Source organism: Enoplosus armatus, chromosome 4 (genome assembly GCF_043641665.1).
Source record: "Enoplosus armatus isolate fEnoArm2 chromosome 4, fEnoArm2.hap1, whole genome shotgun sequence".
Classification (NCBI taxonomy): Eukaryota; Metazoa; Chordata; class Actinopteri; order Centrarchiformes; family Enoplosidae; genus Enoplosus; species Enoplosus armatus.
In genome coordinates this window covers 19259902-19287888 of record NC_092183.1, presented here as the reverse complement: position 1 = coordinate 19287888, position 27987 = coordinate 19259902, and the positions used below count along the sequence as shown (strand labels likewise).

The 27987-nt window shown below is 42.3% G+C and overlaps 3 protein-coding genes across 4 annotated transcripts; 2 read left to right on the top strand and 1 right to left on the bottom strand.

Annotated features, from left to right (window-relative positions):
• The first annotated feature begins 1105 nt into the window (after positions 1 to 1105).
• On the top strand, positions 1106 to 9717 carry LOC139283809 (uncharacterized). The gene is made up of 10 exons (XM_070903849.1): positions 1106 to 1208; positions 1983 to 2171; positions 6997 to 7189; positions 7354 to 7534; positions 7650 to 7887; positions 8711 to 8871; positions 9054 to 9158; positions 9277 to 9374; positions 9464 to 9542; positions 9643 to 9717. Exons 1-10 carry the CDS (start codon positions 1106 to 1108, stop codon positions 9691 to 9693), a joined length of 1398 nt encoding a protein of 465 aa, XP_070759950.1. The 3' UTR covers positions 9694 to 9717.
• A 3716-nt stretch (positions 9718 to 13433) lies between these two features.
• Positions 13434 to 18025, bottom strand: cyp1d1 (cytochrome P450, family 1, subfamily D, polypeptide 1). The gene is made up of 7 exons (XM_070903622.1): positions 17756 to 18025; positions 17058 to 17666; positions 16029 to 16152; positions 15812 to 15901; positions 14025 to 14148; positions 13852 to 13938; positions 13434 to 13716 (listed from the first exon to the last, which is right to left on the bottom strand). Exons 1-7 carry the CDS (start codon positions 18023 to 18025, stop codon positions 13434 to 13436), a joined length of 1587 nt encoding a protein of 528 aa, XP_070759723.1.
• A 3198-nt stretch (positions 18026 to 21223) lies between these two features.
• LOC139284652 (aldehyde dehydrogenase 1A1-like) lies at positions 21224 to 27941 on the top strand. 2 transcript variants are annotated; one of them, XM_070904999.1, is made up of 14 exons: positions 21224 to 21284; positions 22539 to 22708; positions 23528 to 23632; positions 23990 to 24130; positions 24267 to 24396; positions 24526 to 24587; positions 25633 to 25761; positions 25964 to 26077; positions 26222 to 26324; positions 26704 to 26888; positions 27027 to 27191; positions 27291 to 27448; positions 27595 to 27669; positions 27869 to 27941. In XM_070904999.1, exons 1-14 carry the CDS (start codon positions 21224 to 21226, stop codon positions 27939 to 27941), a joined length of 1671 nt encoding a protein of 556 aa, XP_070761100.1. The 2 variants fall into 2 exon arrangements, with proteins under 2 accessions (XP_070761100.1, XP_070761101.1); XM_070905000.1 differs by lacking the exon at positions 21224 to 21284 and having other exon boundaries at positions 22673 to 22708; positions 23528 to 23636; positions 23994 to 24130.
• Positions 27942 to 27987: the final 46 nt, after the last annotated feature.

Genomic DNA, 27987 nt, shown 5'->3' with positions numbered 1-27987 from the left:
ATTCTCTTCATCACATCAAACCTGCATGAAGATACATTTCCTGATACTCCTCAGTGCAGCTCACCTGGATGTAGGTGACATATTTCAGCCTTGTTGTCTTGACCCTAACAATAGAGGAAAGTGTGGGGTCTCCAGGAAAACAAACACAATCAAGAGAGGGAAGTGAGTGTGTGTGTGTGTGTGTGTGTGTGTGTGTGTATGAACTATATGTGTGTGTCTGTGAGTGTGAGCATCCAGTTACAATCTCTATCTTACACACACACACGGGAAACCTGAGGACCGTTCAGGGCATCTCTTTACCTGCAGGGTCTGTGGGGTTTAAGCCAGTACCTGGTGAAACTCCATCTCTGCAGGTTTAATATTTAAAGACTGTGGAGAGTTTGGTTCCCCTCAGAGATCCTGCTCCTGCTCCCAGTCAGCATAGCAGCACCCAAACTGCGCTGAATCACACCGAAGGGATTTGACCTGCTCCCAGACCAGGTAGTCCTTTTTATTATCAAGCCTTTTTTATTCTTTTTTTCCCCGTTTTGTCATGTTTTATACTCTCTTGAAAGTGAATGTGTTTTCTGCTTTATTCATATGTATATTTTGGATTGTATACATCAATTTCATGACAGTGTAGCTCATTTTGCGTTTCACAAATTTCAGTTTTCAGTTATTTCAAATCCCTTTATCTAGTAAAATAACTCCTGCCAAGTGAGGTGTAAGATTTGTTCATATATAGCACTGTGAAATCAGGGATATTTGGAAAAATAGACACAAACTTTGGATTTTCAGTTTTTCCTGTTAGAGAAGCTTGTAGCTTATAGTAGCTCGGAGAGGCTGACAAAAGGATTACACTCCCTGAGTGAATCTGCTGCGTGAGCTTTTTGACATCTGCAAATAGTTTGAGGGTTGAACAAGAGTTCGTAATGAAGATTCAAATATTATGGGATCGTCAGTTGCACATAAATTATTATTTTTTTCTTTGTAGGATCTTTGTGGCTTTAAAAGGATTTTAACCCTCTGTTCTCTGCAGAGTTTTGACTGATCCAGTTGCATACGCTCACCTGCAACGACCAAACACAAGAACAGTAGAGACAGCCAGCACACAGTTATATACACAATGTATGTGAACTCCTCTGGAGCTGAGAATGGATCTTATTCACTGACCTTCCTGGGAAAGAAAGTAGGGAGACATCACTCTGTGGCCCCTGCAGGAAAGCAACGTGAGTGTAAAACACAGCAACAACTAATAAACGGCTACACGTTTGCAATGGCTTATGTTCATCTGCATGTCTATTCATCTGATATCAGATTATGTGTCGTTCAAGAAGCTGTTCTGAGTGATAAGTGTGTTGCAGGCAGACAGGTGAAGCTACACAAGGTTTAAATATTTCAGCTGCTTGGCTGCCTCCGTTGTGAAGCAGTGGAGCAGTCAGTGCAGAGCAAACATAGCACATTGTTCCTGGCAGGGTCTGGTTGGAGATCTGGATATGAAGGCCAGCAGGGTCCACTAGAACCAGACCGGCATATGCACACTTCTCTTTACTGTCAGTAGCAAGCACATGTCACTCTAGCTGTTGCAGAAATGGATGCCAAAATGTTTTTTTTTTTGTTTTTTTTTTACAGTTTTACATATGTGTATGTGTATTCACGTGGCCAGCAAGTCTGTGGGTTCTTATAAGATATTTAAAGACTGGCCTCGTGCCTGGATTATATCACTGTAAGCTCCATCTTCTGTCCAGATGTTTTCATTACCTGACAAATATCTGCTCCCCTGCTGCAGCCTCTTTTTTTAGCATTTTGTCCTAACTGTTCATCTACGTTGATCCATATCCTGTTTTATCTTAATGTACATCAGGCATCGATAGTTTGTCTTCTTGTTTGGAATCCAGGAGTACAAGTCTTACCCTGTCCTTAATTTCCTTGTCTGACTGTACTGTGTATCTGTGAATTTGCCTTTCACATTATGCATCATCTGCATGTTAAATGTGTCTCAGGCGCCTGGGAGACAACTAACAAGTCTACCTTCCCTGAGGATCCCGTGGTGTCCCTGCGGCCTGGACGGGTCCCAGTGGCAGCTCAGGTGCCGGAGGATCTACCGGGCAGCGTACCAGAGCTGCAGGATGAGAGGCCATGCCCAATAATTCACAACACACAGTTTGACCAGTACGAGGACAGCACAGCAGGTCAGACCAGTAGACCCACATGCAAACACAGAGGTGTAAACTCTGGTTTTCACAACTCCTTGCACAAGATAAATGATAAAACAATTATAACATTGCACATGATGCACTTTAACCCCAAGCCAAACACCCAGCATGCATGTTTTTTTCTCTGTACTTCCTGACATCATTTCTGTTTCTCTACTAAAAGGTGTTTCTGGGAGGAAAGTAACAGCATGACGGCACGCCCACATTCCTGTATGAGGAAACAAAGAGGGGAGAGGGTGGGATGGGAATGTAAGAGACAGAGAGTGATGAAATATTCAGACAGGGGGAGCATTTTATGGAATGTTTCAGTATTTTAAAAAAAAGCCTGACCAGTGAGCACACCGATGGATTGACTTGAAACTGAAAATAAACAGGGACTAACTACTTAGTTAACTAGAAAATTAATACAGTTATTGAAATGATCATATTGACTGTAATATTCAGAAATGTAAATAGACAATAAACTACGCGCTAATCACTCATCATAAAGATGGAAAACATGTTTTAAGTCTAATAAATAAAATGTAAATGGTTTCACTGAGATTTATGTGTTTTTGTTTTATTTTAAGACTGCATTTATGTAAGTGCAATAATTTGATAAAAGCATTATACACATTTCCACTGGAAAAACTGGCAAGGGAACACATTGAATTATTTTATTTTGACTTTACATAGTATATAGGGTATATAGTTATTAGTTATATAGAGCTGTATGGTTGCTTCATTTGGTTTGTTCACTTTTGAGAGCAATCGGTTAAAATCAGAACTTAGTCAGGGTTTGAGCACAATTACACACAGACATACACACCGACACACACAGACAGCTGGAGCATTCATCCGTGCTGTATCATGATTATGTAATTGAATATTTGCAGTTCGTTTCAGTTAAATGACTGAAATAATTTCATCCTTTCATCATTTTAATTCTCTGGATTGCTGGAATACTTTTGATTTTATCAGGGTCTTTTTCTATTGAAGATGAAGCATGAAATATGAGCAGAGCAGAACGATCACAATTTGTTTGGCCAGTTGCAACTGTTTATTATTGTGGTGTGGTGCAATTTTAATTACATAGCACATTCATTACATTGCAAACTAACTGGGCAATAAAAGAATATTTGTTACTACTAGACTTGCTGTTACTCTTACTCTTCTCGTCTTTCCCTTACTCCACTCCCCAAGTTGTTTCCAAATGTTCCCCAACATTTGCTTCGTTGTTTAAGCTGTCATCCATCACAAAACTCTGTGGATGAAGAGGTGGGCTGCATTCAGACGCTGGATCGGCGCAAATCGCAGAAAACACCCCAGACAAGAGGTCAACCGAGGTGCAGTAAAATGATGAAGAAATATGTGGAGGAGGAGGGGTGATACTGTGTGTGTGTGTGTGTGTGTGTGTGTGTGTGTGTGGAGGGAAGGGATGATGATGACATTAGGTGGGGAAGTGAGAAAGAGACTGCAGGTCTATAGAAGCTGTGGAGGTCGAGGTTACTACTGACTGATCACTGTCCCCTCATGCCTGCTCTGAACTGAACGGTTATTTCTGCAGGCTTGTCGGAATCTCAGCTGTCAGACAGCACTGAGGCAGACCAGGCGGCAGAAGCAGAGAGGTCACAAGATGTCAAGATCTATATCCCCTACGAGTCAGCTGAACTCTGCATCACTCAGGTAAAATAAAGAGCATCATCAAAGCAAAGGTCTCCTACAGCAAAAGTCTCTATTTATAACAGAATCAGCCTGAACCACCAGACATTAATACTGAAAAACATGACATGACTCCAAAATCACTCCTTATGAAACAGTAGCTATTTTTCAGACATGTGACTTAAAGCTGTGTCCAGTTGTTCAGCGAGCAGGCCTGCAGACACACAATGAAGAGACTGTCAGACACTGTGTCGTGTTCTTCCTCACCCTCACATGGCTGCCCTGATGCTGAGGGTGTGACCCTGGAAGGCATCTGATCAGGATGCACTACCAGGATGTTTTTTTGTATATTTTGTGTATGTGAGGTCTGTGTGTCTGTGTGTTGTACACGCTCCAAAACAGATTGCAGAGGACATGGAAGCAATGAGGCGGAGGCACTTGGAAATGGTGCAGGAGCTGGAGGAGAACTTTCAGATCACAGCACGAGAGAACCAAGTGAGGAGGCATGTAAGTGTGTTTGAGAGAGAGAGAGAGAGAGAGCCCGAACACGTAACAGTTATACAGATCTTATTGTGTGATCAGGAGTGGACTGTGCAGAGGATCAGATCTCATTACCAGAACAAGTTGAACACTCTGAGGAGAATCCTGGACCTCTACCAGGAGAAGGTTGAGAAGAAGAACGCTGACGGGGAGAGGAGAGTCGCGGTCAGTGGTGCTCATTAGTCAGTCCATCTTTTACTTAAGAGTGTCTATCATTTCAAACCCAGCCAACCCCCTGACTTGTTCCGCTGCAACACCTGCAGCTCTCTTGTTGTACACTTTGTTCTCACTGGTGGTGAAGTTCAACAACACAGTCAAACTCTCTGATCTCTACTTCAAAACTTTGGAGCTAATTCTTCAGTCATGTTGGTGCACACACTACAGATCACATAGCTGAAACATTTAACAGCTCTTTGCATTTATTTATGTATTTCTCTCCATGCCCGGTCCTGTTTCCTGCAGGCCTTGGCTGCACAGAACGAGCAGCTGCTGGAGGAGCAGAAAGCTGAGAGGAGGAGGAGTAAAGAGGAGGCCCTGCAGTGGCACAGAGAAAAGGTTGGAAAGGAATCTGGCAGGTTTCAAACTCTTATGTCGTCCTCTGATCTGGAGCGCACCCTTGTGGGCACATTTGAGTATAACAGGCAACTTTTTTTTAATGTTATTACATAATTATTGGACCAACTTTTGTTTCTTCTAGAGCAAAATGCTGGAACTGTTCTCCAACAGGCTGGACGTCCTGCACAGCCACCAGGCCTCCAGTGAGTCTGCATGCATACATTGACATGCATGCCTGCAAAATCACTGACTTTGGCATTTAATGCCTTTTTTCATGCCCTGTGACACTGAACAGCAATACAGGAGCTGCAAATGGCCAGACAGGAAGTAGGGAAGGTCCAAGAAATGTTGATGGTATCATCACAGGAGCAGCAGGAAGCCGCTGAGGAAGGTGAAAGCTCAGAGAACAAAGGGCCTTCAGCACAACAACAGACTGTGGTGGGTTGGAATTAGTTACCATGGCAGCCAGTTACTCATATCTGAGGTACATGATCTAATATTATAAACATATCAACCAACAAAAACCTTCTGAGGGACATGTAGAAAGGTCATATTACCAAGACGGGGACAGACTAATAAATATCTGATATTACCACATTAAACATGTTTGATTTATGTATTTGGATGGTAGAAAAAGTTTCTTTTGGATGGATATCTCAAACATTAGCAGATATAAACAAAACAATCTGCATGGCCTAATACCTACTTGACAAAATGTGTTTTTGTGATGTAGGTGTACTGATCCTTTATGGTGGTTCTGTGCGCAGGCCTGCAATGAGTCAGATCAGCCACTGGAGGGGGCTAAAGCCCGTCTGGAGGATCTGAAAGAGAGCCTGTACCAGAGGGAGAGAGAGATCACTGAGCTGCTGGAGGCAGAGAGGACCCCCGTCCCTCCCGTCCCTCAGCCTCCCTGCAGCGTCCTGCTTCCCGCTGTCATACACAAGGTGCTGTCAGGTGAACCAACTAACTGCCAGTGTATCCAATTATTAAATATTTTCTGTTTTTCTTGTTGTTGGCAGAAAATACTGAAATGTTTTCTTAGACATTCCCCTTTTTATAACTATGCTCATTCTTTATTTTGTTTTCTAGGCTCATGCTATCTGCAGTGCAGTGGCCGAGACCAGAGCTCTTTTGGACCAGATGATTGAGGAGAATCGGGTCGCTCTGGTTGAAGCCAGAGACAAACTGGACCATCTACAGATGGCCAGAGACAGTAATGGCAGAGAGGATAAGACCACTGACCAAGAGGGGTTAGACATCGTGGAAACAATTTGCAGATATAAACAATGCATTTACTCTTATTGGTTGGAATAGCCACAGCCAGTTTCAATGTAAATCTGAAATAAAATAATCATTCAAATGATTTTCTTCTACTTTTCAGGTTAGATGAATATGAGTCAAGTTTGTCTTTACTACAAGAAACAGTGAGAGGGCGCGAGGTCTCTCATTTGGCTTTGGATTGTATCAAAACCGGAGGAAGCCCTGTAATAAATGGTAAATAAATCCCCTGAATATGTTGACTGCAGCCAGTGGTAAATGTGTCTGCACTACATCTGGCTCACTGAGTGTAAGGTATCTCAGTGGTTTTAATTTCTGTTTTGCTCAGACTGTGACGCAGTGTCAGAGCTGGAGGACATCTTGGGACATGGGACAATCCAAACCACAGAGGGAGTGAAGAGTGTTGGTCAGCAACTTCTCTTGCTGCAGGATCAGGTTGGTCAAAAATCTCAGATCAGGTCAGATCTCATGGGTTAAACAGAGATGGTATCCTCCCAGCCAAGAGCCAAGTAGCTACAAAAACACGTTTTACATCTATTCTTCAATGTCATAGATGTGTGTTATCATGCTCTTCTCTCAAGCTAAAGCAAGTTAAAGAAGAAAAAAAGAAGACAATTGAGAGTTACACTTCAGAAAGGACAATGAGGAAAAAGTACTACAATATGGTGGAAGACATGAAAGGTACACTTTAGCCAGCATTAAATGTTTATGTATGAAATTAAACACAGAGTGAGGCCTTTAACCTCACTTTTCTGAGGTTATTAAGAATCCATGTTTTTTTTCTTAGGTAAAATCAGAGTGTTTTGTCGGATTCGGCCAGTGAGCCGAACCGAGGTTGCACAAGGTGGAGCCATCGTTGTGGAGAAAATAGATGATTACTCTGTCACTGTGGAAGCGCCTCGTGGGCCGAGGGAGTTTCAGTTTGACAAGGTGTTCAGTGCTGAAGCCTCTCAGGAAGACCTGTTTCATGACACCAGCAGGTGAGGGGACCATGCTTCCTCATCAGGGACCAATACAGTGTATGCACAAAGGTACAATCACATACTTATAATGGGCCTCAAAGTAGCTGCTCAATGTTGTGCCTGAAGTAAAAGTACAGTCCATAAGTCACAGTACAGATGTTTAGGATGTATTTCCCCCACAGGCTGATCCAGTCGGCTATCGATGGTTACAACGTCTGTATCTTTGCATATGGCCAGACGGGCTCAGGGAAGACCTTCACAATGGTGGGTGACAAGGAACAGAAGAACCCCGGGATCATGCCGAGATCTTTTAATGCCATATTTGATATAATACGGGAGAACAGCACCAAATTTGACTTCAAGGTAACAGACAATATATCACTAATGTAATTAGATCTTATTTGGGAGATATCTGCTCTGATCCTCTATGTCCCTGTCCTCCTCTTCCCTCCTGTGCTTCTTCATCCTTTTACCTCAGGTTTCGTCCTATATGTTGGAGCTGTACAACGACAGGCTGCAGGACCTCTTTGTGAGCCTGGCTGCTGAGGCCCATGCACAGCCCCAGTCCCATGGCCAGGCAAGGCGGGTAGAGATCAAGAGGAACAGAAAGGGGGTTGTGTTCGCCCAAGGAGCAGAGACAAAGGAGGCTTCCAGTGCCCAGGAGCTCTACGCTCTGTTCCAGCAGGCCTGCGCCAACCGACACATCTCTGCCACCAGTGAGTTCTCTATACCGTGCCATGCCGCCCAGTTCAAACAGGGCCCTGCTAAATGGTTTGGATTAATCGTGTTAGTTACAGTCAGTGTGAGGGGGCGGCAGCTCGGTACATCATTACTGGACTGGCCGGTGAGTGGCAGAGAAGCCAAACTGTGAATCAGCATACTGTAGGAAGAGGAGCAACTTTGTTTTATAGATGCACACAGGTCATCAGAGTCCTTACAGGATGCACCTAATGTTTTAGTAATAGGGAGCTGGAGCCACTAACAACATTATTTATACCAATTACAAATACAGTCTATTGAGAGTAGATACTGACAAATATCTTAAACTCTATGGAAGAAAATAATGATACAAAATGATAAAGAATAGTTATGACATTGTATATTTATGTTTCATTTTGGTAATTATACTTTTTTCACTTTTAATAAACAACTTAACTAGAGCTGAAACTATTACTTAGTAGATCAATTTTGATAATTGTTTAATCATTTATTAAGAAAAAAATGCCAAATATTCTCAAATTTGAGAATTCTTCTGTTTTATATGGTTCTAAATTGAATGATTGATGACTTTTGGCCAGAAAAAAAACCAAGCAATTTCTGGGAAATTGTGACCAGCATTCTGCACATTTGGACATTTCGTTGATTAAACGATTCATCGAATAATCTAAATGATGATTTGAAAGAGAATTTTATAATGAAAATAAATATTAGTTGTAGCCCTAATCTTGACTAAGTGGCTATCTGTGAGGGTTATTTGAGAGAATAAGTGTATGAGTGTATCAAAAATCAAAATCTTATTTGTGGTGTGTGTTTCTCAAGAGATGAATGTGGAGAGTTCCCGCTCCCATCTCATCGTTGGCATCATGGTGGAGAGCAGGAATCTAACCAATGGGAGTGTGAGCACCGGGAAGCTGAGCCTTGTGGACCTGGCAGGCAGCGAGAGAGCAGCCAAGACTGGTGCCAAGGACGACCAGCTAAAGGTCAAGTAAAGTCAATTTCATTTATATAGCCCAATATCACAAATCACACATGCGCCTCAGGGGAGCACAAGGTTTGCAGATATGTTGTGTTTTGATTGGTCCATCAAGTGATTATGAGCATGATTTAAAGAAGTATATATTTCCCATGGCATCTTTAAATTCCCATCTCCTCCCCTCTGCAGGAGGCTAACTCCATCAACAAGTCTCTGAGTGCCCTGGGTGACGTGATCTCAGCCCTGTCTGCTGAACTTCCCCATGTACCATACAGGAATAGCAAGCTGACACAGGTAATGATAAAAAGTACGACAATAAGCTGCTTGTGATTTGCATGAAGTGTGGTCATGGACTGTAATGTAGACATTCACGTCAGGCAAATGTGACCGTTGCTTTTCATCTCTCCCTCAGGTGATGCAGGACTCCCTGGGAGGAAATGCCAAAACCCTCATGGTCGTCAACATCTCTCCTTCAGACTGCAACCTCGATGAGACGCTCACATCTCTCATGTAAGAGACAAAAAAGAGAGATTAACCTTTTCTTTTATTTGAATGCTAACAAACTCCCAAATAACACCTGAACCCCCTGAACCGTCCAGTTACGCTACAAGAGTGAAGACCATAACCAACCATGCTCAGAGAAATGTGGAAAGCAAAGAGATTGCCCAGCTAAAAGAGGTGGGTGTCACTGTAATTTGTTGCAGCCAGTAGTGTCATAACATTAATCTATAGCCATTGGCACAGTCTCACAGTTTTTTCCATTTCTTTTTCCCGATAGGTGATCATGAAGCTGAGGTCAGGACAGACAGTGGAAGAGGAGGATGTTTGAACTGTAATGTATCACAGATTGTGTCCTATAGTGGAGTAAAGTGTTGAACTGGGATTGTTTGGACAATTTCTTGAGTCCAATTATTAAAGTACAAGTACAAGTACATTTCACCACTGGGGGTGGGTGACATCACTATAGAGGCACAGACAGTTGCATTCAGGAGATTGCGTGCAGTTTGTTAATGGGTGCTGTATGCCAGGGTCTATAGAATGAGGCCCCAACAACACAGGGCCCCGCATGTAACTAAAGAGGCAAACATGAAGTCAGTTGGTCATTCAGTTTGCACTCCTTTTGTGTGTGGGAGAAGGCAATGAGTTTGCAGCCCATTAGAGCTTGGGAGGTTAAGTCTCCTGGGTCCATGACCTGTTCGTATACTGTTATGGGGCTGGGCTATCCCATGACTGGGAATGGACACTCACCAACACGCAAAGGCCCTGTACTGTTGTTTTTATATTTTCACGGGCAGGAGGTTTACTAAAGATGGAGCTTTACGACGGAAGGTAAAAACAACCATAAGAAGGGGAAGACTTAAAAGTGCCAGATTTTGAAGAGAAAAATAGCAGATTTTTGTCAAATGAACTAGGTCTCCAAGGGTTTCGTTCCCCTTAAATGTTTATATGGAACTGTTTCATATAGATGACTCTGTGGAGAAGCAATACTTCAGCTGGAGAGTTATAGAGAGCTTGATTCTGGTGTTTACAGGCTTGTTTTTTCACTCTCACTCTAGGCCTTGGCACAGACTAAAACAGTCACAGCAGAGTCAAGGCTTCAAACAGAAATTGTTTGAGCGAGGGTGGCATGTCAGTGCTGATGGGGAATAACAGTTTCTATAAGTAGACTGTCTTTTGTCTGCAATTGGGCCCAATCTTAATTGTTCAGTACTTTTAATCTATACTGCGGGCCCCACGAGTGCTTTTCTTCGTTACGCCACATTAGAGCCATGAATCCTAGCTTTGCGTGTTGAGTTTATTGGCTGCTTTAGATCAGAGGCCACTCAGCACGTTTACTGTGACTTGTTATTCTTTAATGACGGCCATAGTTTAAATCATACTGTGAACTCTGTGGACTAGAACTAAATGAGAGACAAAGACACAGAGAGCTACAGAGAACACATGGAGAGGGAACAGGGTTGATGAGGGGGCTGAGGTCTCATCCTCTGGGTGTGTTTTGCTAATTAATCAACACAAACCAATTTACCATTGTAAATGGTTTGTATACATGACCACACACAGGCTAACTGAGATGATGCCTTTAATACAGTAAATGGCTGAAGGCCTGCTGTCATGAGACATTGTAGACACTTTTGAAAGTCATTGAGAACAATATGAGAGTTACCTTACTTCTACAATAGGAACTTTTAAATGACTTGAAAATAGAAATATTGCAAGTGAAACACAGAAGGTAGGCATTTTCCTTTTTATTTTCAAGTTACAAGTATGACGTCAGATGTTATAATATTCACCATACAAAGATATTGTTAGAAACTGACATTCAAACTACTGTTTTACTTGACAATATTTTAGTACTTTTATTTGCTTTGAGCTAAATGCTAATGTCAGCATGCTAAAATGCTCACAATGACAATGCTAACATGCTGATGTTCAACAGATATATTTACCATGTTCACTGTCTTAGCTTGGCAATAAACACAAAGTACAGCTGAGGCTGGAGAAAATATGATACGTATTGCATAAACCAAAGTATTGGACAACGTGAAATTTTAGCCTGATGATGGCACACTATGAACAGGGGATCAGTGGATCACCAAGATGATTACATTTTTTTCCTGAGGGGGGCTTGAATGTGTGTAGCAACTTTCATGACAATCCATTCAACAGTTGTAGAGACATTTAACTCAAAACCACGTGTGAACCTGCTGGGGGGGCTAGAGGAAAAGTCAGAGGATCACCAAAATCATTAGGGCTCATCATCTGGGGACCATGCATGCCTCTATAAAATTTCATGGCAATCCGTTTAATAATTGTTGAGTTATTTCAGTCTGGACAAAAGAAGTGGACCGACCTACACCGCAACATGGCTAAAATGTGTTCATTCTACTGATGTGAATATTAATTTATTTAATTTTGCTTTAACCAATGTAGGAACCAGTGAACCAGTATTCTCAGCAGTGGCGTAAACACATAATTCATAACTGCTTTTACTCACAAATCACTTGATTTGTCAAACACCAAAAATCTTTAAAGATCCCCTTTAGACATGTTTTAAAATCACATGTACTCCATTGATGAATATGCTAATATGTCCATTCTCCCTTTATGAGCACTGGAGCGTTCAAGGATTTCCACATCACACCTCTGTAAATTGCATACTGGACCACGGTTGGCTTCCAAACTAGTTGTGATGTCACAAATCCTGCTCGCACTACTCGTGTTAATCTGAGATTTTATGTGAGCACAGAGAAACTTGAACGTGAAAACTGCTTTCTAGTGTCAAATTCTGTACATACATCTTTCTTCACAGTGAAGCTCAAACATCCAACTGAAGTAACAATAAGCAAACATTTTTGAGTGGAGGGAGACTCTTTAACATCATTTCTGGGCATCATGCAGGTGAAATGCCATGATGAGGTTGCCAATTTGAATCCTTGGGACAGATTTAACCTCCTACGTGTAACAACTCACCGGCCAACACTAAGAGTGTCAGTAAACTTTCCCTGGATGGATGAAAGTTTAAAAGAGATAATGAATGAATGTCATGAACATAACTTTCAAACTTTCCATTTAAGGATGAAGTTCCCATAAGTAATTCTCCTCTTTTTTTTTTTTGTTCATACTGATTCTGCCATGCTTCTTTACATTTAGCTCATAAAATTAGAAATGCCCGATTTCACACTTCCGATACGTCCCTCAAAGATGTCTGGGACTGTATCTAATCTGAGTGTGTGGGAGGTCACAGTACTGACGGGCGAGGAGGATGTTCAAAAAGACGGGGAACTTGTATGTCTTAATATATATTTTTGCGTCGTTCCTCAGAGAGCCACTGGGGGAGACTTTTGGAGATGGGAACAGTGTTTGCCTTGGAGCTACAATAAAAGAGGAGGAGGAGCTAGGGAAGGGGGATAAAGACAGGAAGAAGACAAGGACATGAGGGGGATGAGAAGATGAAAGGAATCTAACTGATGGGGAGGAGATAGGAGAAAAGTTGAGGCGATGAGACGGAGAAGAGGGCCGACGAGAGCGAGGATGAACCCTGCATGAACACAGTTTGAGGCCTGAAGCGCTGATCACCAATCTGAAACAAACTCTCTCTCCCTCCCTCAGTGTTTAACTGTAACTAATAACTTTAGATAAAGGCTTTTAATGAGGGGCTGTTTTCAAGCTAGTTTCATTTTTAATGTGGTGGGACAGGAAGGCGGGGGGACTCTACCCTTTCAAAGTACAGGCACTGAAGCACTTTGAATGACCCTCGATTGTCATAAATGTTGCTTTCAATACAAACATGAAGTTAGTTCATATTTAATGCTATTCCTAGCTAATTTTTAGAATCTTAAAAACACATTTGTACATACATTATATTTCCCTTTCGTTGTTCACGCGTGTCCTTGACCACATTTGCCAAAACAGAAAATCCAATCCGTTTACAATAATGAGAGGTGCTGTATCTCTGTGGCTTTATTAAGATCAGCCAAATATGGCGGCTAATAAGAATAATAATTAGAATGTGTGTTGTGATATTCCAAAACATCCACACAGAGTATCACTTGGGTTTTTTTTGACGGTCTAAAACCTCGAGAAGATGGTAATCCTGTACGGACGTGGTTTCATAGTCAGACCAAAATCGGTGCTGAGATCCAGCTCCTGCCCTGGAGCATTTTCAATCCGCAGCCCGTGGAGCAGCGTGGTGAGAAAGACAAACATCTCCAAACGTGCAAACCCATCACCAAGACATCGTCTCTTCCCCATGCCGAAGATGAGAACCTTCTCCGTAAGCTCCTTGTTGAGGAGTCCCGAGGAACCCAGGAAGCGTTCAGGGCGAAATGTGTCCGGGTCACCCCAAAGATCACTGGGACAGAGTGGGAAACATGAGGATCAATAAATAATAATAATTTCCTTATCAAAGGAAAAGAAGATGTTGAAAGAGACGGACACATTTCACTCTTTACTGATACAGTAGAACGTCTTGCTTGTGACTACTCACGCATCATGATTGACTTGATACTGGTTAATGAAGACACATGTATCTTTGGGAATGAAATATCCATTCAGGGTGATGTTTCTCGTGGTGCTGAAGGGGAGAAAACCAGAGTGGAATTTTAACAATACATACACCTATAAACATGAATGGACTGTAAAGAAATACTACAGTCTTACCAGTGAGGAATGGTAAAAGGGACATATGAAGCATGACGAAACACTTCATATACGAATGCCTCCGTGAAAGGCATGTTCGGCTTATCTGCAAACCTGGGCAGTCTGGCTGTGCCAATGTGCTTGTCTACAAAAGAAAGAAAAAACACCAAAACCCATTAAAAATGTATCAATATTCCAAACTCCAAACTCTGTACAAATCTTAAATGAAGGTGCTTTTTTTTTTTAGACTTATCTGCATCTCAGTTTTTGGGCAAGAGAATGTGGCCCAAGAGAGAGATATCCTTTGAAGGTCTACATTTTACACCAGGAAGTTGCCCCAAATGGCTGATGGTAAAATAGGGCTCTATGATAGCTGATTTTATTCACTTTCACAAAACTATGAGGACCTGTGATTAACAGGTCCAGGCTACTTACAAGCACAAACCCTGACATATTTCCAGACTTTTTAAGTTGACTAGGATCATCGTGTCTTGCAATACAGACACAGAGGGACACAGCCCCTGAGCTGGGATGCAGGTTGCAGTTGTGGTCACATCACATGACATCAAATCACTCTTTAGCTATACAGTAGGTTTCTGATATAATTGCATCACGATTACATTTCATTCTAAACTCACTCAAAAGTTCCCTATCCGTAATATTTAGCTGCACTGCAGTTCATTAGGGGTTAAAATGGCTGAGATGTGTCGTATCTTTCGGGTTTGTAACGCTGCATGAACATGTATTTCTCAAATAATCACAATGACATAAAGCAGCTAAAGATGTTGCTCTCATTCATTCACTAATAAGGTTTCCAGTAAAGTGGAGAGCCCACTGTAGTAGAATAAAAGCTTCTCAGTCAATTAATTGTGTTAATTTCAAATTAACTGAAGTGATGAGTACGTGAAGAATGTCAAACTATGTGTGTTCAGTGCCTTGCGTGTTACCGCCTTTGTGTCGGTCTGGAACAACTCCCTAACCTTTCTTTCTTTCTCAGGCTGTTTGTGCCTCCCTCTGTCGTTCTGATTCACCCTGTCCTCTTAGTGTCTCCCTCTCTCTCTCTCTCTCTCTCTCTCTCTCTCTGTGAAAATGCAACGTGCCTCAGAACAGACAGCACAGTAGCTCTGGTGTCAGCAAATTGGACTGATCTTTTGTGAGTTTCTCTGGTGGCAGTCGGACTCTGTCCGGGAAGGGCACTCAGGTTGGCCATTGTTGGGTTTTTATTATGTTGATTCTGCCTGAAATGTTGATACCCCGACATCACATGTGACTGGCTGGCTACTCCTGCAAGGAGGATAAATCTACTTCAAAGAGATGTATTTTCACCTGACTGTGTTCTTTAAAATAACTTTTTGAAAACTTTTTTGGTTTATATTTTAAATGATAAGAGATACATTTGGTATTGATCTCTGTATCTACTTCTTATCTCAAATACTAAGAGCTGCTGTATGTGAAGCAACACATTCTCCTCTAAATAGAGTAGTTTTGCCGTATCACTAATAAACCACCAGCTGCAATCTTTGCTCATTAGTGATGTTTTAATCATTAATGAGCAACCTTCTATTTCTGCACTGAGTCATTAATGAAACCGGACACTGGACAGGCCCTCGCTATTTAGCACAGCATGAACTCACTCTCTTTAGATAAGATGCATGCAGTAATGCTCTGTAAGCACTGAATTTGCCAGATAGAGTTCCCTCTGGCTCCCTTTCTTTATAAACATTTAAATTGGTACACAAATAAAAGGAAGAACAGGACACTCCAGTATGGACAGCAGAGATTGGTCATATTTAAACATAAGACAGTACCTATCTCCTGGTGTATTCTGTCCTGGATGTCAGGAAACTTGATCAGGTATAACAGGCTCCACTGTAAACCAGCAATGATGGTGTCAAACCCTTTAGAAGATCACAAACAACACAACTGCAGTGAAAAGAGAGTAATCATCCTCATCAATATGATCAATCTAATGTCATTACCAGCACTATCAATGATAATGAAGTAATAATTTCCAGTGCGTCTCACCTGCTCCAAAGATGTCTATGACCGTGTGAATGATCTGAGAGTTGGAGAGCATAGACGTATCCTTATTTTCTTCTCTGTCTTCACAAAGTGCAATCAGAGCATCTGTAATGTCCCTGATGCAGTTCTGCAATAACACACGCAAACAGAATGTGACAGGATATTTAAATTTGTGTTGCTGTCTTTCCATTTATATCATTGTCATTATCATCAATGAAACATCAAGCTATGTATCTACCCTATTGATTATGCTGAAATAGAGGTTTTAAAAGCAATAATTATGGGAGAGACGGTAATCAGTTATGGTACGACGCGTGTCTTCCAGTGGGATGCTAATTCCTAATTAGAGTGCGTGCGAACATTTTAGCCACTCTGCACAAGAACAAAGGTCCCTCCCAGGGAACTTGTTTGTTATTTTTTAGGCTACAGTAGCATTCACAGCTGCCACTGTATGAGTGCAATGTCAGATTAAATAGTGGATGGCAAATTAGTGGGACAGATCTAAAGAAAACAACACTTACAGACCACTTTAGGCTGTACTGAAAATATTCTGTGTGCATTTTGTGGTCACTGTGCAATAGATTGGCTATGGTTAAGATGATATTCCTCAAACCGGTGACGGTTAGTCGTTATTGCACATTATTATGATATTCAACAAATCATTGTGGTGGCTTAGTAGGCATTAGTAGACATTTCCCTTTCTTTGAGATGTCTATTTTGCATTTCATGTCATGAATTTAACAAACACTTAAATTGTGAATTATTCTTCTGCTTTACTTTTTGTTGCGGTTGTCAAGTGTAAAATCCAAACACAACCTTCAACATAAGGGGTCAGATTAAAATAGCTAATATACAGAGCTCCAAAATGCTGAGAAACTGATTTTGTCCCGCAACAAATAACGTCTCATCCTACAAAACAGCAATGGTTGATTATATTGTCATGCCTCAATGTGTAATTCTACATTTCCTTTTGTAATTTCTTTCAATTTAAACACAATTCTGGTCTCTAAGTGTATCTACTGGCCTCCTTACCTTATCAAAGGTGTTGATGTGTTCCTCGATGCTCTGCTCCATGAATCCGTTCATCCTGCGGATGTGCTGGACCATCTTCCTCAGAGATGGACTCGGAAAGTAGCGGAACACAGGGAAAAAATCTGCCAGGTTCCCTGCAGCAAAGATCCTCAGGACCTCGTTGTTGATGTGAACAATAGTGAGGAACTCTTTGTCGTTGTAGTCATACCTTTTCCCAAAACAGAGGGCACAGACAACATTTGCCACTGAGGTTACCAGGGGCATCACCGGATCTATACCCGTCGGATCCCCTTTAGCCGCAGCCTGTTCCCGAATCACCTCCACCATCTCAGCTGCCTCGGCACAGACATGCTCCTCCAGCAGGCAGGTGGCACCAGATCCTCTGGGCTCAGCTTGGGAGAAAGACCTGAGGGCACTCTTGCACAGCTTCTTATGGAGCATCCAGGCCGGTCCATACTTCTCACTGAAGGTCATACTGGTCCCGTTGGCTACGGCAGAAAAGGTAAATAGGTCCGGTCGCCCAGCAAAAGCTTCTCCCTGCCGAACCAGCGCCTGTCTGATGGTGGTGTATCCACTCAGGACGACAACCGTCAAGGAGCCCAGACGCATCTGAAGTTAAAGAATGAACAAATGATTGAATGCATAAATTAATATGATCTATCCATCTTAAATTTTTCAACACCTTTTACTCTATATACCTTGAATACGTCTCCATACTGGAGCCTCAAGCGGGTTAGGGAAAGATGAATCTGGTCCCCCATCTGGAGCAGATTGCCAACAAGGGGCCACGGCGCGGGGCCAGGAGGAGGGGGATATTTTGTGTGGTCCAATTGGGAGTAGTGGTGGTGGCTCTTTCGGCCTCTGAGGGCCATCAGGAGGAGGGTGAGAAGGCACAGAACAACAGTGACACTAGACAGAGAGGCAAAAGGGTTCTCCTTGATGGGTAGAATCTCAAACGTCAGTCTCATCTTGGCAGGAAGCTGCCAAAAAGGCATAGAAGGTGAAAGTTAAAACTTTACTCTAAGTGAAGAATTAGTGACTGGTGCTCAAAATGTAGAGGATTGACAAAGACAGAAAGAAAGAAATATATAGAAAACTCACCTTGCAGTATGCTCTGTAACTTTGGTGTAAGCAAAGTAGAGAGCCAGACCCTGACAACACAGAGCAGAGCAGAGACCAAAATACTTAGTGAGCAGACGTTTGAGGTCCGATCCTCAGGAACCTGTTGATGAGAGTAGCTGTCAGTCCGGGACGTCCCTTTCAGCCAGCAGCCGGGCCCCCTGCAGAGGGAGCTGCTGCCCACTCACAATAGAGAGACGCACATGGCGAGAAACTTGGCTCAGGGTGAAGGACAGGTCCAGCCCGGCCAGCCAGTGACCGCATCGGCCCATTTGACTGCAGACTGGAACCATTCACATAACGCTCCCCCCCCTCCTGTTCCCTCTCTCCCTCACAAAGTTGGAGGCTGTTTGTTGCAGTGCATTGGTTTAAAAAGTATTTTTATGGGCGTTTATGTTATGAAATCAAAATATACAAGGGTGGAGAAAAGTCGACAAAACAACATTGTTTTTGAGCACCCTGAAAATGCACCACGACCATCCACCAATTAATATATTTTCAATACATTTTCAATTTGATTTCAGGACTTTTACTTGTACAGAATAAAACATCATGATATTAGTACTTTCACTTAAGTATGCGCTAGTTCACAGACCCCTGCATTGTTTTGTGAACAGTGTAATTTTTGCACTGTTCTGTAATGAGTCACAAGGGGGCGCTCTCCGTCTGCTTACATTGATTTCATGTCCCATACAGTTTGGTCTGAGGTCATGCTTTCAGGCTGCTGTGGTTTGTCACTTATCACCCAAATCGTCACACCTGTCATCACAACCACAACTCTTCAGGAAGTGTGGGCAAAATAACAGGAAGTCCTCCCAATGTATTGCAATCTGATACAACCTCACAGTGCACACCTCACTGACACACCCTCAACAAGAGAAGATTATTAAAAGGCTTCACATTGAAAGGCTACACTGTTCATGCATCCGCAGGTAGCACCTTGCAGTTGTGTATAGTTACACTATGAAAGATATTACATACATCTGCCAAAGACAGATTATTTGCTGCTTTGGGAACAAGCATGTGAGTTTGTCCACCATTAAAAGAACTGCAAAATCCCCCACTATCTGTAATATAATAATTGAATACCTGAGAATTATTTCCCTTTCATTCTAGCAGCCGTCACCTTTCATATTTTATCTTTTGGAATATTTACCTTGTGGCCTCTAATTTGATTATCATAGCCCTTTGTTTCTCTCTCTTCTTTAAGTTCTCTCCTTCCTTTCTCTCCTCATTCTTTTTTCCCACCTTCTCTCGTGCCTTCATCCCTCTCTTCCCTTCTTTCCGCCTGTATTACATCCTCCTCCCCAGTTCAGCTCTCTCACTCTCCATCTTTCATTCCTTTTATTCCCCTTTCTTTCTCACTCTCCACCGAACCATCAATTTAGCTCAAGCTCAACTGTGGGACACCCGGTGCTGTCAGGCTGGGCGACAGCTCCTTTGACCCGGTGGTCCACTTCCTCTCCAGGCCGAGGCGGTCCGGCCTTGTCATTAGCTCTGGCAGACAGAGCCGAGACACACACTGACTCTGTGGAGCCAGACTAAATGGTGAAGTGTCTAGAAAGAGAATGTGTTGTGTATATTCAAACATTAAAGCAAGACCAGAGCCACAGACCTAACACCCACACACAAAATGCCACAAACTTGGACTGTACATGCAGATACACATGTTCAACATGTGGCTAGACAGACTGCTACACCTTCTGTGACAATGATACTTTATGTTTTGATAAAAAATGAATCCAAGTTATAATTCTTCACTGACGCAAAACTGTTGAGATAGACACACACGGGCAAGCAGAATTTGGATGAATAGTTTCTTTCTGCTCTGGTCAGTAATCACAACTATATAACTAAACTATAACATACCCACAGCTTCAAGTCAACAGTATGGCAAAACAAAGCTATGCACGTTTGTATGGGAAGATGGTTTCCACTGTGTTTTGCAACCCTCCGCAAATGCAGTTCTGCTGATCTTTCAGTTGTTTAACAAGGGTTAATCACAGAGGTTGTGTTGTCCCTCTGGGTAATTCTCAAAGAGATGTGTGTATTTCCAGACAGCCAAGATCAAAATAGGCGCACCAGACAAAGTTATGTGATGGCATTGTTCCTGGGAGACAGTGAAGCAGCGGGAGGCCCCTTATCAAAGCAAACATCTTCCCAATTATGTTTGCTGCCTGTCCTCTGCATGTGCTGCGGACAGGGCACAGTTGAGCCGAAGTAATGCAGTGGAGCAGTGGGAGAAATGCAACAAGTGGCCCGTCACTTCAAAGACTGAGAAGTCCAAATGTCTGGCTTCAGCTGACACAGTAAAACATTAATTTGGATTTTTTTTCTTTTGACTTGGTCATTAGATTATTAGACGTCTGTCATCTATTTATATGGGGACAAAAGCATTAACCCTGTGAAAAGTATCAAAAACCCAAAGCAGCTGTAGGCATACTTCATGAAGTCGGAACACATTTAAACTAGACACAGATAGACAGTTTAAGCGGGAAAGGATGATTTAGTGGGAAAAGGAAATTAAAGAAATTGGGACAAAAGCACAGGCCTATGTTTGCCAGATATTAACCCTGTCACTAATAATTAATAGATGAAAAATACCTATGTAGGAAAAGTATAGCCGAGGCTATTACTTGCTCAATGAGCTAAAAAAAAAAAACAAAAAAAAAACAAAGAACATTTATTGTTACATTAAATGTACAGAAAATATTAACAATAAAAAATAAAATAAAAAACCTTTTCGGCTCAAATTAAAGCTACTTACCATTCACACTATAACGTAAGCTACTGTGCTTCACGGTAAAAGAAACTGAGCGGCGCGCGCGCCTGCCTCGCGGGGCACGTGGGGTAAACTGGGATTGGTTCCGTCTGAACGGTGATTAGCGCGTGCAGCGGGACCCTCAGAGGACCGTGGAGGACTCCCGGTGCGACGGGACGTGATGCTGCTGTTTTCTGTTTTAGTAGCGCTGAGTGCGGCAGGTATATAAAGCTGCTCGTGCGGGTCTCCGGTCCACTGACGGCGAGAGGAGGCGGACGGCTGCAACATGCCAGTGACCGGAGAGGGAATCCACCAGACTGGAGGCTCCTCATCAACATCCTCCTCAGGTAAGACGAGTTCTGACTTACGAAGCTATTGCAACCTTCAGTTTACCTCCGACAGAAATAACCACATTGTGTTTTGTAGTGGAAATAAGAAGATCTTTGCACACCGAACATGGCGAAGCAGAATTGAGTGACTGTGCACCAAAGAGCAGCAAGAAACCTCCAACTTTAAGCACCTTTATATCCAGGTTTAAAACTTTTAACCTTAAATTCTCATCATAAATTAAAAAATTGTATTTCCTTTGAAATGTTTCAATTCTTTGGATTTCATTTGCATTTCAACGTTTTTATGCTGTTTTCCTTTCTTTTTCTTATTTCTTGTTTTTATTATGCATTAGGTTTCATTATAAATGTGAATTACCTTGGTATGTGAAATGTGCTATACAAATAAATGTGCCTTGCCTTGTCTTGCCTTCTAAATCCCAGTGATTTCCAGTAGTTCATTTTTTTATATATATTTGCTGTATGTTTAGTTCATTCTGGAGGGAAAATTGGCCAACTATTACGATCAAGGAAATAATTCAGCACATTATTCATACTGTCTCTAAGAGTTTTTTGTTCATTGATACATATATGATTGAAATATCAATTATGCTGCAAATGTCAATAATTTACTGGAAGTACCAGGCCTAATAAAAAAAAGAAACTGACCAAATGTTAAGCTTAAGTTTAATATTTGAATGGACCAGATTAGAAAACAAAACACTTACAGTGAGTAAGTTAGTACATACTGTGATGTATGTTCACTATGTAGTGTCTGTTCCTCAGCACATGCCTCTGCATGCAAGGTGGAATATTCTTAATCATCTCTTTTTCATCACACAACCCTTCACTGTTTCTTGAAATTGAGCCCATTCATAATCAGAGTTTAGACTTTTCTTGCAAATGTCATGAAGCACACCTCTGGTTGTATTTGCCCCCGGCCTGCATCCTGCTGTTCTTCGATCCCCTCTGTCCAAATGAGGTCAGTCCAGTCCACAGCTCAGAGCCAGCCCGACTTTACGGTGCCAGTCGTAATCCTTGACCTCGTGGTGTTTCCCTGCTGACAATGCCAGGACCTCATTTGGCACAGTTTTCTCTCCAGTGGGTTGGGATGGCAACTTGTGCACAGGGTTATGATGAAACACGAAAAGAGCTATTCTCACTCAGTAATCCAGATTTTAACTTTCACAATCAAGTGTTCACATACACATGCAGTACAGTGTATGCACACAAACAAGCTTGAGTGGACACTGGCTACCATTTGTCTTTTTTCAGAGGGAAAGCATGCCAACATGAACTCCCCGCCCAACAACAGCCACCAGCAGCAGTCTGGTAACGGATGCAACCACCAGGGTCCAAACCAGAGCCACAAACCCCAGCATGATGGACCTGGGACGCAGGCCCTGCCCATGCCTATTCCAGACCCCCCCATTCAGTACACTAAGGTAAGCTGGACAATACAGTCAAGAGTCAAGGCAATCAGGACTGAACCAAATGCGAGGAATGATTCACAACTGAGCTCCAGTTTGGTTCAGATTTCTTTGTTCCTTGAGGGCAATATACAGAATTCTGCATAATTTACCAATAAACCACTCAGGATGTAGGGATTTATTAGAATATGTAAATCAGTCACAGTTGACATATGTTGCCTTTGGCTTTCTCAGTTGTTAGTCTGGCACTGTGATCCTTGTAGGTGTTTTATCAGGAAGACACAGCTTGATTACTGTGTTGCCTTCTTACTCAGCAGATTGTGAGTTTTATCATCTGGTCTGTATTTTGGGTGAATCAACCTGTTGCTGATTGATTCAGTTGCCCTTTAATGTGGCATTGTGTATCAGGGATGTCGTTATTTAATGTTTATGGTCTGTGTCCATAATGAAAACGTAAAATATGGTGAGTCCGCTTGTAATTAGAGGAGAATGGAAATGTGGCTTCAACAAGATGAAAGTTGAATATGGGAAAATATTTACTGGACCTTTATCGGCGAGGGTACTGCTGAAGGTAATTACCTGAAAATACTCTTCAAGCTTTACAGCATGCAGATGGATCTCATAAAAAAGATCAGAGCAGGCAGAATGACTCTAAATACAGGGAGCCTGTTTCATCAGGCGGAGAAGAGCTGACACACTGCGCCATGTGTTTAGGACAGTTTTTGATCTGCTTTGAGACAACAAGCGGGGGAGATACCACTTGAAGAAAAAACATCCTTGAAGAATCTGTTTCAGTGTGTATTATTCTTTTCTAATTCTCCTCTGGTATCTCAGTTGTTCATCAATAACAAGTGGCATGAGTCCTGCAGCGGAAGAAAGATTCCTGTGTATGATCCCGCCACAGGGAAGCTGCTGTGCGAAGTGGAGGAGGCTGACCCTGTGAGTATATTATACATCACTGATGATCCAATAAATCTGATGTGCTTTTTACCTTTGTACTAGCAGGGACTCAGAAATGAAGGCGGTAGAGTGAGTTCATTACCTCATGTTATGTTGTGGGTATGTTTCTATAGAGTTTTTCGTCATGGAAGAGGGATCCCTCCTCTGTTGCTCTTCCTGAGGTTTCTTCCATTTTGTTTCTCCCTTTAAAGTTTTTTTCTCTGAATCGAGAGTCTAGGAGGGTGTCGTATGCTGTACAGATTGTAACTGCCCTTGAAGTAAATTTGTGATATTGGCCTATATAAATAAAATTGACTTGACTTTTGTGGCCACCTCCACAACTTGAACCTCTCATAGGAAGATGTGGACAAGGCAGTGAGGAGTGCCAGAGCCGCCTTCCAGATGGGGTCACCATGGCGATCCATGGACGCCTCAGACCGAGGTCAACTACTTAACAGACTTGCTGACTTAGTAGAGAGAGACCGGCTACTACTGGCTGTGAGAAACACACACACACACATGCAATACATCCTCAGTTTGAATATTGCTCCTCAAAATGTAGGTTTGCAGTGTAAGATCAACTGGTTCATCACCATGAAGTAATGGCGCTAATTACTGTGTTTTTTATTTGTAGACACTTGAGGCTCTGGACTCTGGCAAAGTGTTTCTCATGGCATATTTTGTAGATCTGATGGCCACAATCAAAACCTTGAGATATTATGGTGGCTGGGCAGACAAGATCCACGGCAAAACCATCCCAGTAGGTTAGTCGCCCTTTAAATGATACATTTAGATTTTAGATGTTGCCATGAAAATTATGTTTTAACATAAAAAAAACTGAAAGCCACAGTGTGTTCAAAGTTATCATGAATTAACTCTACATATTTTTTTAGATGGAGACTATTTCACGTACACACGACATGAGCCCATCGGAGTATGTGGCCAGATCATTCCTGTGAGTAGAAAAAATAATAAGAAACACCAGACAGACTGGATACACAACACTTAACATCAAATGTTCACCTAATTCATCAGTGACTACAGAAACTGTAATGAGCAATCCCCAGTTTCACAAAACACAACATTTCACAAGACATTTGGAGCGTAAACTCTACACTGCTGTGATTGGTTGTTTTGCTGTCAGGCAACTGATGACGCTCTGGGCATGTGTTAAAGTTAACTAGAATGGTCAGCTACATGGAAATCCCTGCGATGGCTAACTGGCCAATCATTTAGGCCTTTGGATTTATTGAAAAAGCTACGGCTTGACAAGTCAATTCAATTTTGCTTCTTCTGTGCAGTGTCGTTCCGTGTTGTTGTATTGGAGGCTGATTAGGGTGAAAACATTGAAATACGTACACAGCCAGGGTTAGGGTCAGGTGCTTGTATACGTGGGCATATATAGTCTCCTCGGGTTCTCAGATCCCCTGCTCCACCCTCTCATCCAAATATGGTCACTTCTGGTTCCAAAAAACCAAGATGGCGATGGCCATAACGCCAAACTCAGGGCTTCAAAATGGTAGTCCACAAACCAATGGGTGATGTCACAATGACTTCTTTTACAGTCTATGTGTGAGGGAGTAATGTGCCTTGTTGTGACAGATTTGCTTTGTAATTTACAATATGCCTTGATTTGCTGACTTGTGAAATACGAATGACCTCTCGTTGACTCGTACCTGAATAAATGTGTTTCGACACCGTGGTGAAACCTGAAGCTGTCCAAAATGGAGGACCTTACGTACCACAAACTGTTTACGCTCACGCACGAGCGAGTCACATCTACGATGACTCAGATTGGGTCAGTGTGGATGTGCATGTTTTCAGTGTGTATGTGCACGTATTTAATAATGTTTTCACCCTAATCGGCCTCCCATACAACAAGACAAAACGTATGTATTTTGAATGCTTATTAGATTAATTCATTATACTCACAGGAAACTCATTGTACAAGTTCCTCAAGTTGTTGCAACTCAAACATGTTTTGCCATTTTGCCCCACAGTGGAACTTCCCAGTGATGATGTTTGCGTGGAAGATTGCTCCCGCTCTCTGCTGTGGTAACACTGTAGTCATCAAACCTGCTGAGCAGACCCCATTATCAGCCCTGCACATGGCTGCGCTCATCAAAGAGGTACTTTCATTATTACTGTTTCCCCACAACAATTATGTAAGAACAAAGAACATGTGGACCAAAGCCCTAAACTTGCATTCAGAAATTGTCAAGACCTACGTAGCTGTAAAAGTAGAAAGACTGCTCTAAAATGATGTCTCAGTTAAAGGTGAGAATGTGTACTGGCTGTTATTATATCTCTCCTTTGTCTCTCTGTGTTCAGGCTGGGTTTCCACCAGGAGTGGTGAACGTGGTGCCAGGTTATGGTCAGACAGCAGGCTGTGCCATTTCCCACCACATGGACATCGACAAAGTAGCCTTCACCGGATCTACTGCTGTTAGTATCTATTAAATAAATAGTGAATTGAGCAAGTGTCTTTTTCTTCTCTTCTAGGGTTCCAGTATCCTTTAATCTTACTAAAGATAAACTCGTTCACTCTAATGTAACTGTGTATCTCACGTTTTTGTCATTGGTTTCCAGGTTGGGAAACTCATTCAGAAGGCTGCAGGTGACAGCAACCTGAAAAGAGTCACACTAGAACTCGGTGGAAAAAACCCAAATATTGTCTTTGCTGACTGTGACTGTAAGTAGTTACATTTTCTTTCTACAACAGTGACAGTTGCTGGATTACTGTATGGTTACTTTTTAAATGTGGTGCGCCTTCACAATGTGGTACAGTGTCAATGGACTGTATGTCATTTCAGAGTTTGCATTATTCTATGCACTATTGATGAGGGCAAACATTTAAATTAAACTGAATGAAGTTAACATAAATCCTAGGGACCACCACAGCACTGACAGGTGATAAAGTTCAAACATATTGCTAGGTGCAACTCCAAACCCTGGCTTAATGCTGGTCAAAATGTTGGTAGAAAATAAAGCTCAAACATGGACTACACTGTATCACCCTTCTTACTTTCTGCAGTACTTTAGACTTATATGTGTATATTTCTGTCTTGCAGTAGAGTACGCAGTGGAGCAGGCCCACAGTGGTCTGTTCTTTAACCAGGGCCAGTGCTGTCTGGCTGGATCCAGGGTGTTCGTAGAGGAACCGATCTACCAGGAGTTTGTCCTCCGCAGTGTAGAGAAGGCCAGAGCCAAAGCCCTGGGAAACCCATTGCTGCCAGGGATTGACCAAGGACCGCAGGTACAGGACACAGTTAGGCTACTTTCATTATTTGACAGCGGTTGGACTGTCTGATCAACAGGACACAAAATGACCTAAAACATCTCCACTTACACTTACACATAAAGAGAAAATAATTTGAGCTGTTGTTTTCTGCAGATTGACCAGAAGCAGTTTGATAAGATAATGGAGCTGATAGAGAGCGGGAAGAGGGAGGGAGCCACGCTGGAGTGTGGGGGGTCCGCGTGGGGTCAGCATGGACTTTTCATCCAACCCACCGTGTTCTCAAATGTCACAGACGATATGCGCATCGCCAAAGAAGAGGTACTGTGTACACATGACAAACACATGGACCATCTGTGTCCTCATTCTCCCACCTGTGTTCTGTGTAACCTTTTCCCTCCTGTCCTCCCACTCTCTCAGATTTTTGGTCCAGTGCAGCAGATCATGTGTTTCCGTAGCATCCACGAAGTCATCCAGAGAGCCAACGCCACACACTACGGCCTGGCAGCAGGACTGTTTACTAACGACATCGACAAAGCCCTAACAGTCTCTTCTGCTCTGCAGGCTGGCATGGTCTGGTAGGGATCAGATCCTCGCAGAAAGTGATATTTGACTTTAATAACATATTTTCATTTTGCCACATAGTAATGTCAATGGCAAACAAGCTTTTGATTTTATGTAATGAGGTTAGGTGTTAGGCTCCCTAATGTTTCTTTTTCTTTAGGGTGAACTGCTACAATGCCATGAGTGCTCAGTGTCCCTTTGGTGGCTTCAAGATGTCTGGGAATGGGAGGGAACTGTGAGTGACACCATTGTGTATTATCTCAGGTTTAGCATGGCTGTTATTACACCCAAGGCAACAGCCTTTTATTGTTGCTGTATTTATGTCCACAGCACAGCTACATATACAATAGCTTAGTACTTTGGTACTTGCAACTTGATGCGAGGAAACACTTTCCTTTCATACAGTAATAAGTGTTTTTTTTTTTTTATTTCAGGGGGGAATACGCTCTTCGGGAGTACACCGAGGTCAAGGCAGTCACCATCAAAATCTCCAAGAAGAACTCATAATACCGTCATATATCACAGGACTGACTTTTCAATTCTCACAACAATC

Bases quoted from the DNA above. Each gene is read 5' to 3' on its own strand.
- LOC139283809 (XM_070903849.1), top strand. From the start codon at position 1,106: ATGTATGTGAACTCCTCTGGAGCTGAGAATGGATCTTATTCACTGACC. The intron at 7,535-7,649 runs GTAACAGACAAT...CTTTTACCTCAG, and splicing joins GCACCAAATTTGACTTCAAG to GTTTCGTCCTATATGTTGGA. The intron at 8,872-9,053 runs GTCAAGTAAAGT...TCCCCTCTGCAG, and splicing joins CCAAGGACGACCAGCTAAAG to GAGGCTAACTCCATCAACAA.
- cyp1d1 (XM_070903622.1), bottom strand. From the start codon at position 18,025: ATGAGACTGACGTTTGAGATTCTACCCATCAAGGAGAACCCTTTTGCC. The intron at 16,153-17,057 runs GTAAGGAGGCCA...GTGTTATTGCAG, and splicing joins ACATCAACACCTTTGATAAG to AACTGCATCAGGGACATTAC. The intron at 13,717-13,851 runs GTGAGTAGTCAC...ACTCTGTCCCAG, and splicing joins TATCAAGTCAATCATGATGC to TGATCTTTGGGGTGACCCGG.
- LOC139284652 (XM_070904999.1), top strand. From the start codon at position 21,224: ATGCCAGTGACCGGAGAGGGAATCCACCAGACTGGAGGCTCCTCATCA. The intron at 23,633-23,989 runs GTGAGTATATTA...AACCTCTCATAG, and splicing joins AAGTGGAGGAGGCTGACCCT to GAAGATGTGGACAAGGCAGT. The intron at 26,078-26,221 runs GTTAGTATCTAT...ATTGGTTTCCAG, and splicing joins CCTTCACCGGATCTACTGCT to GTTGGGAAACTCATTCAGAA.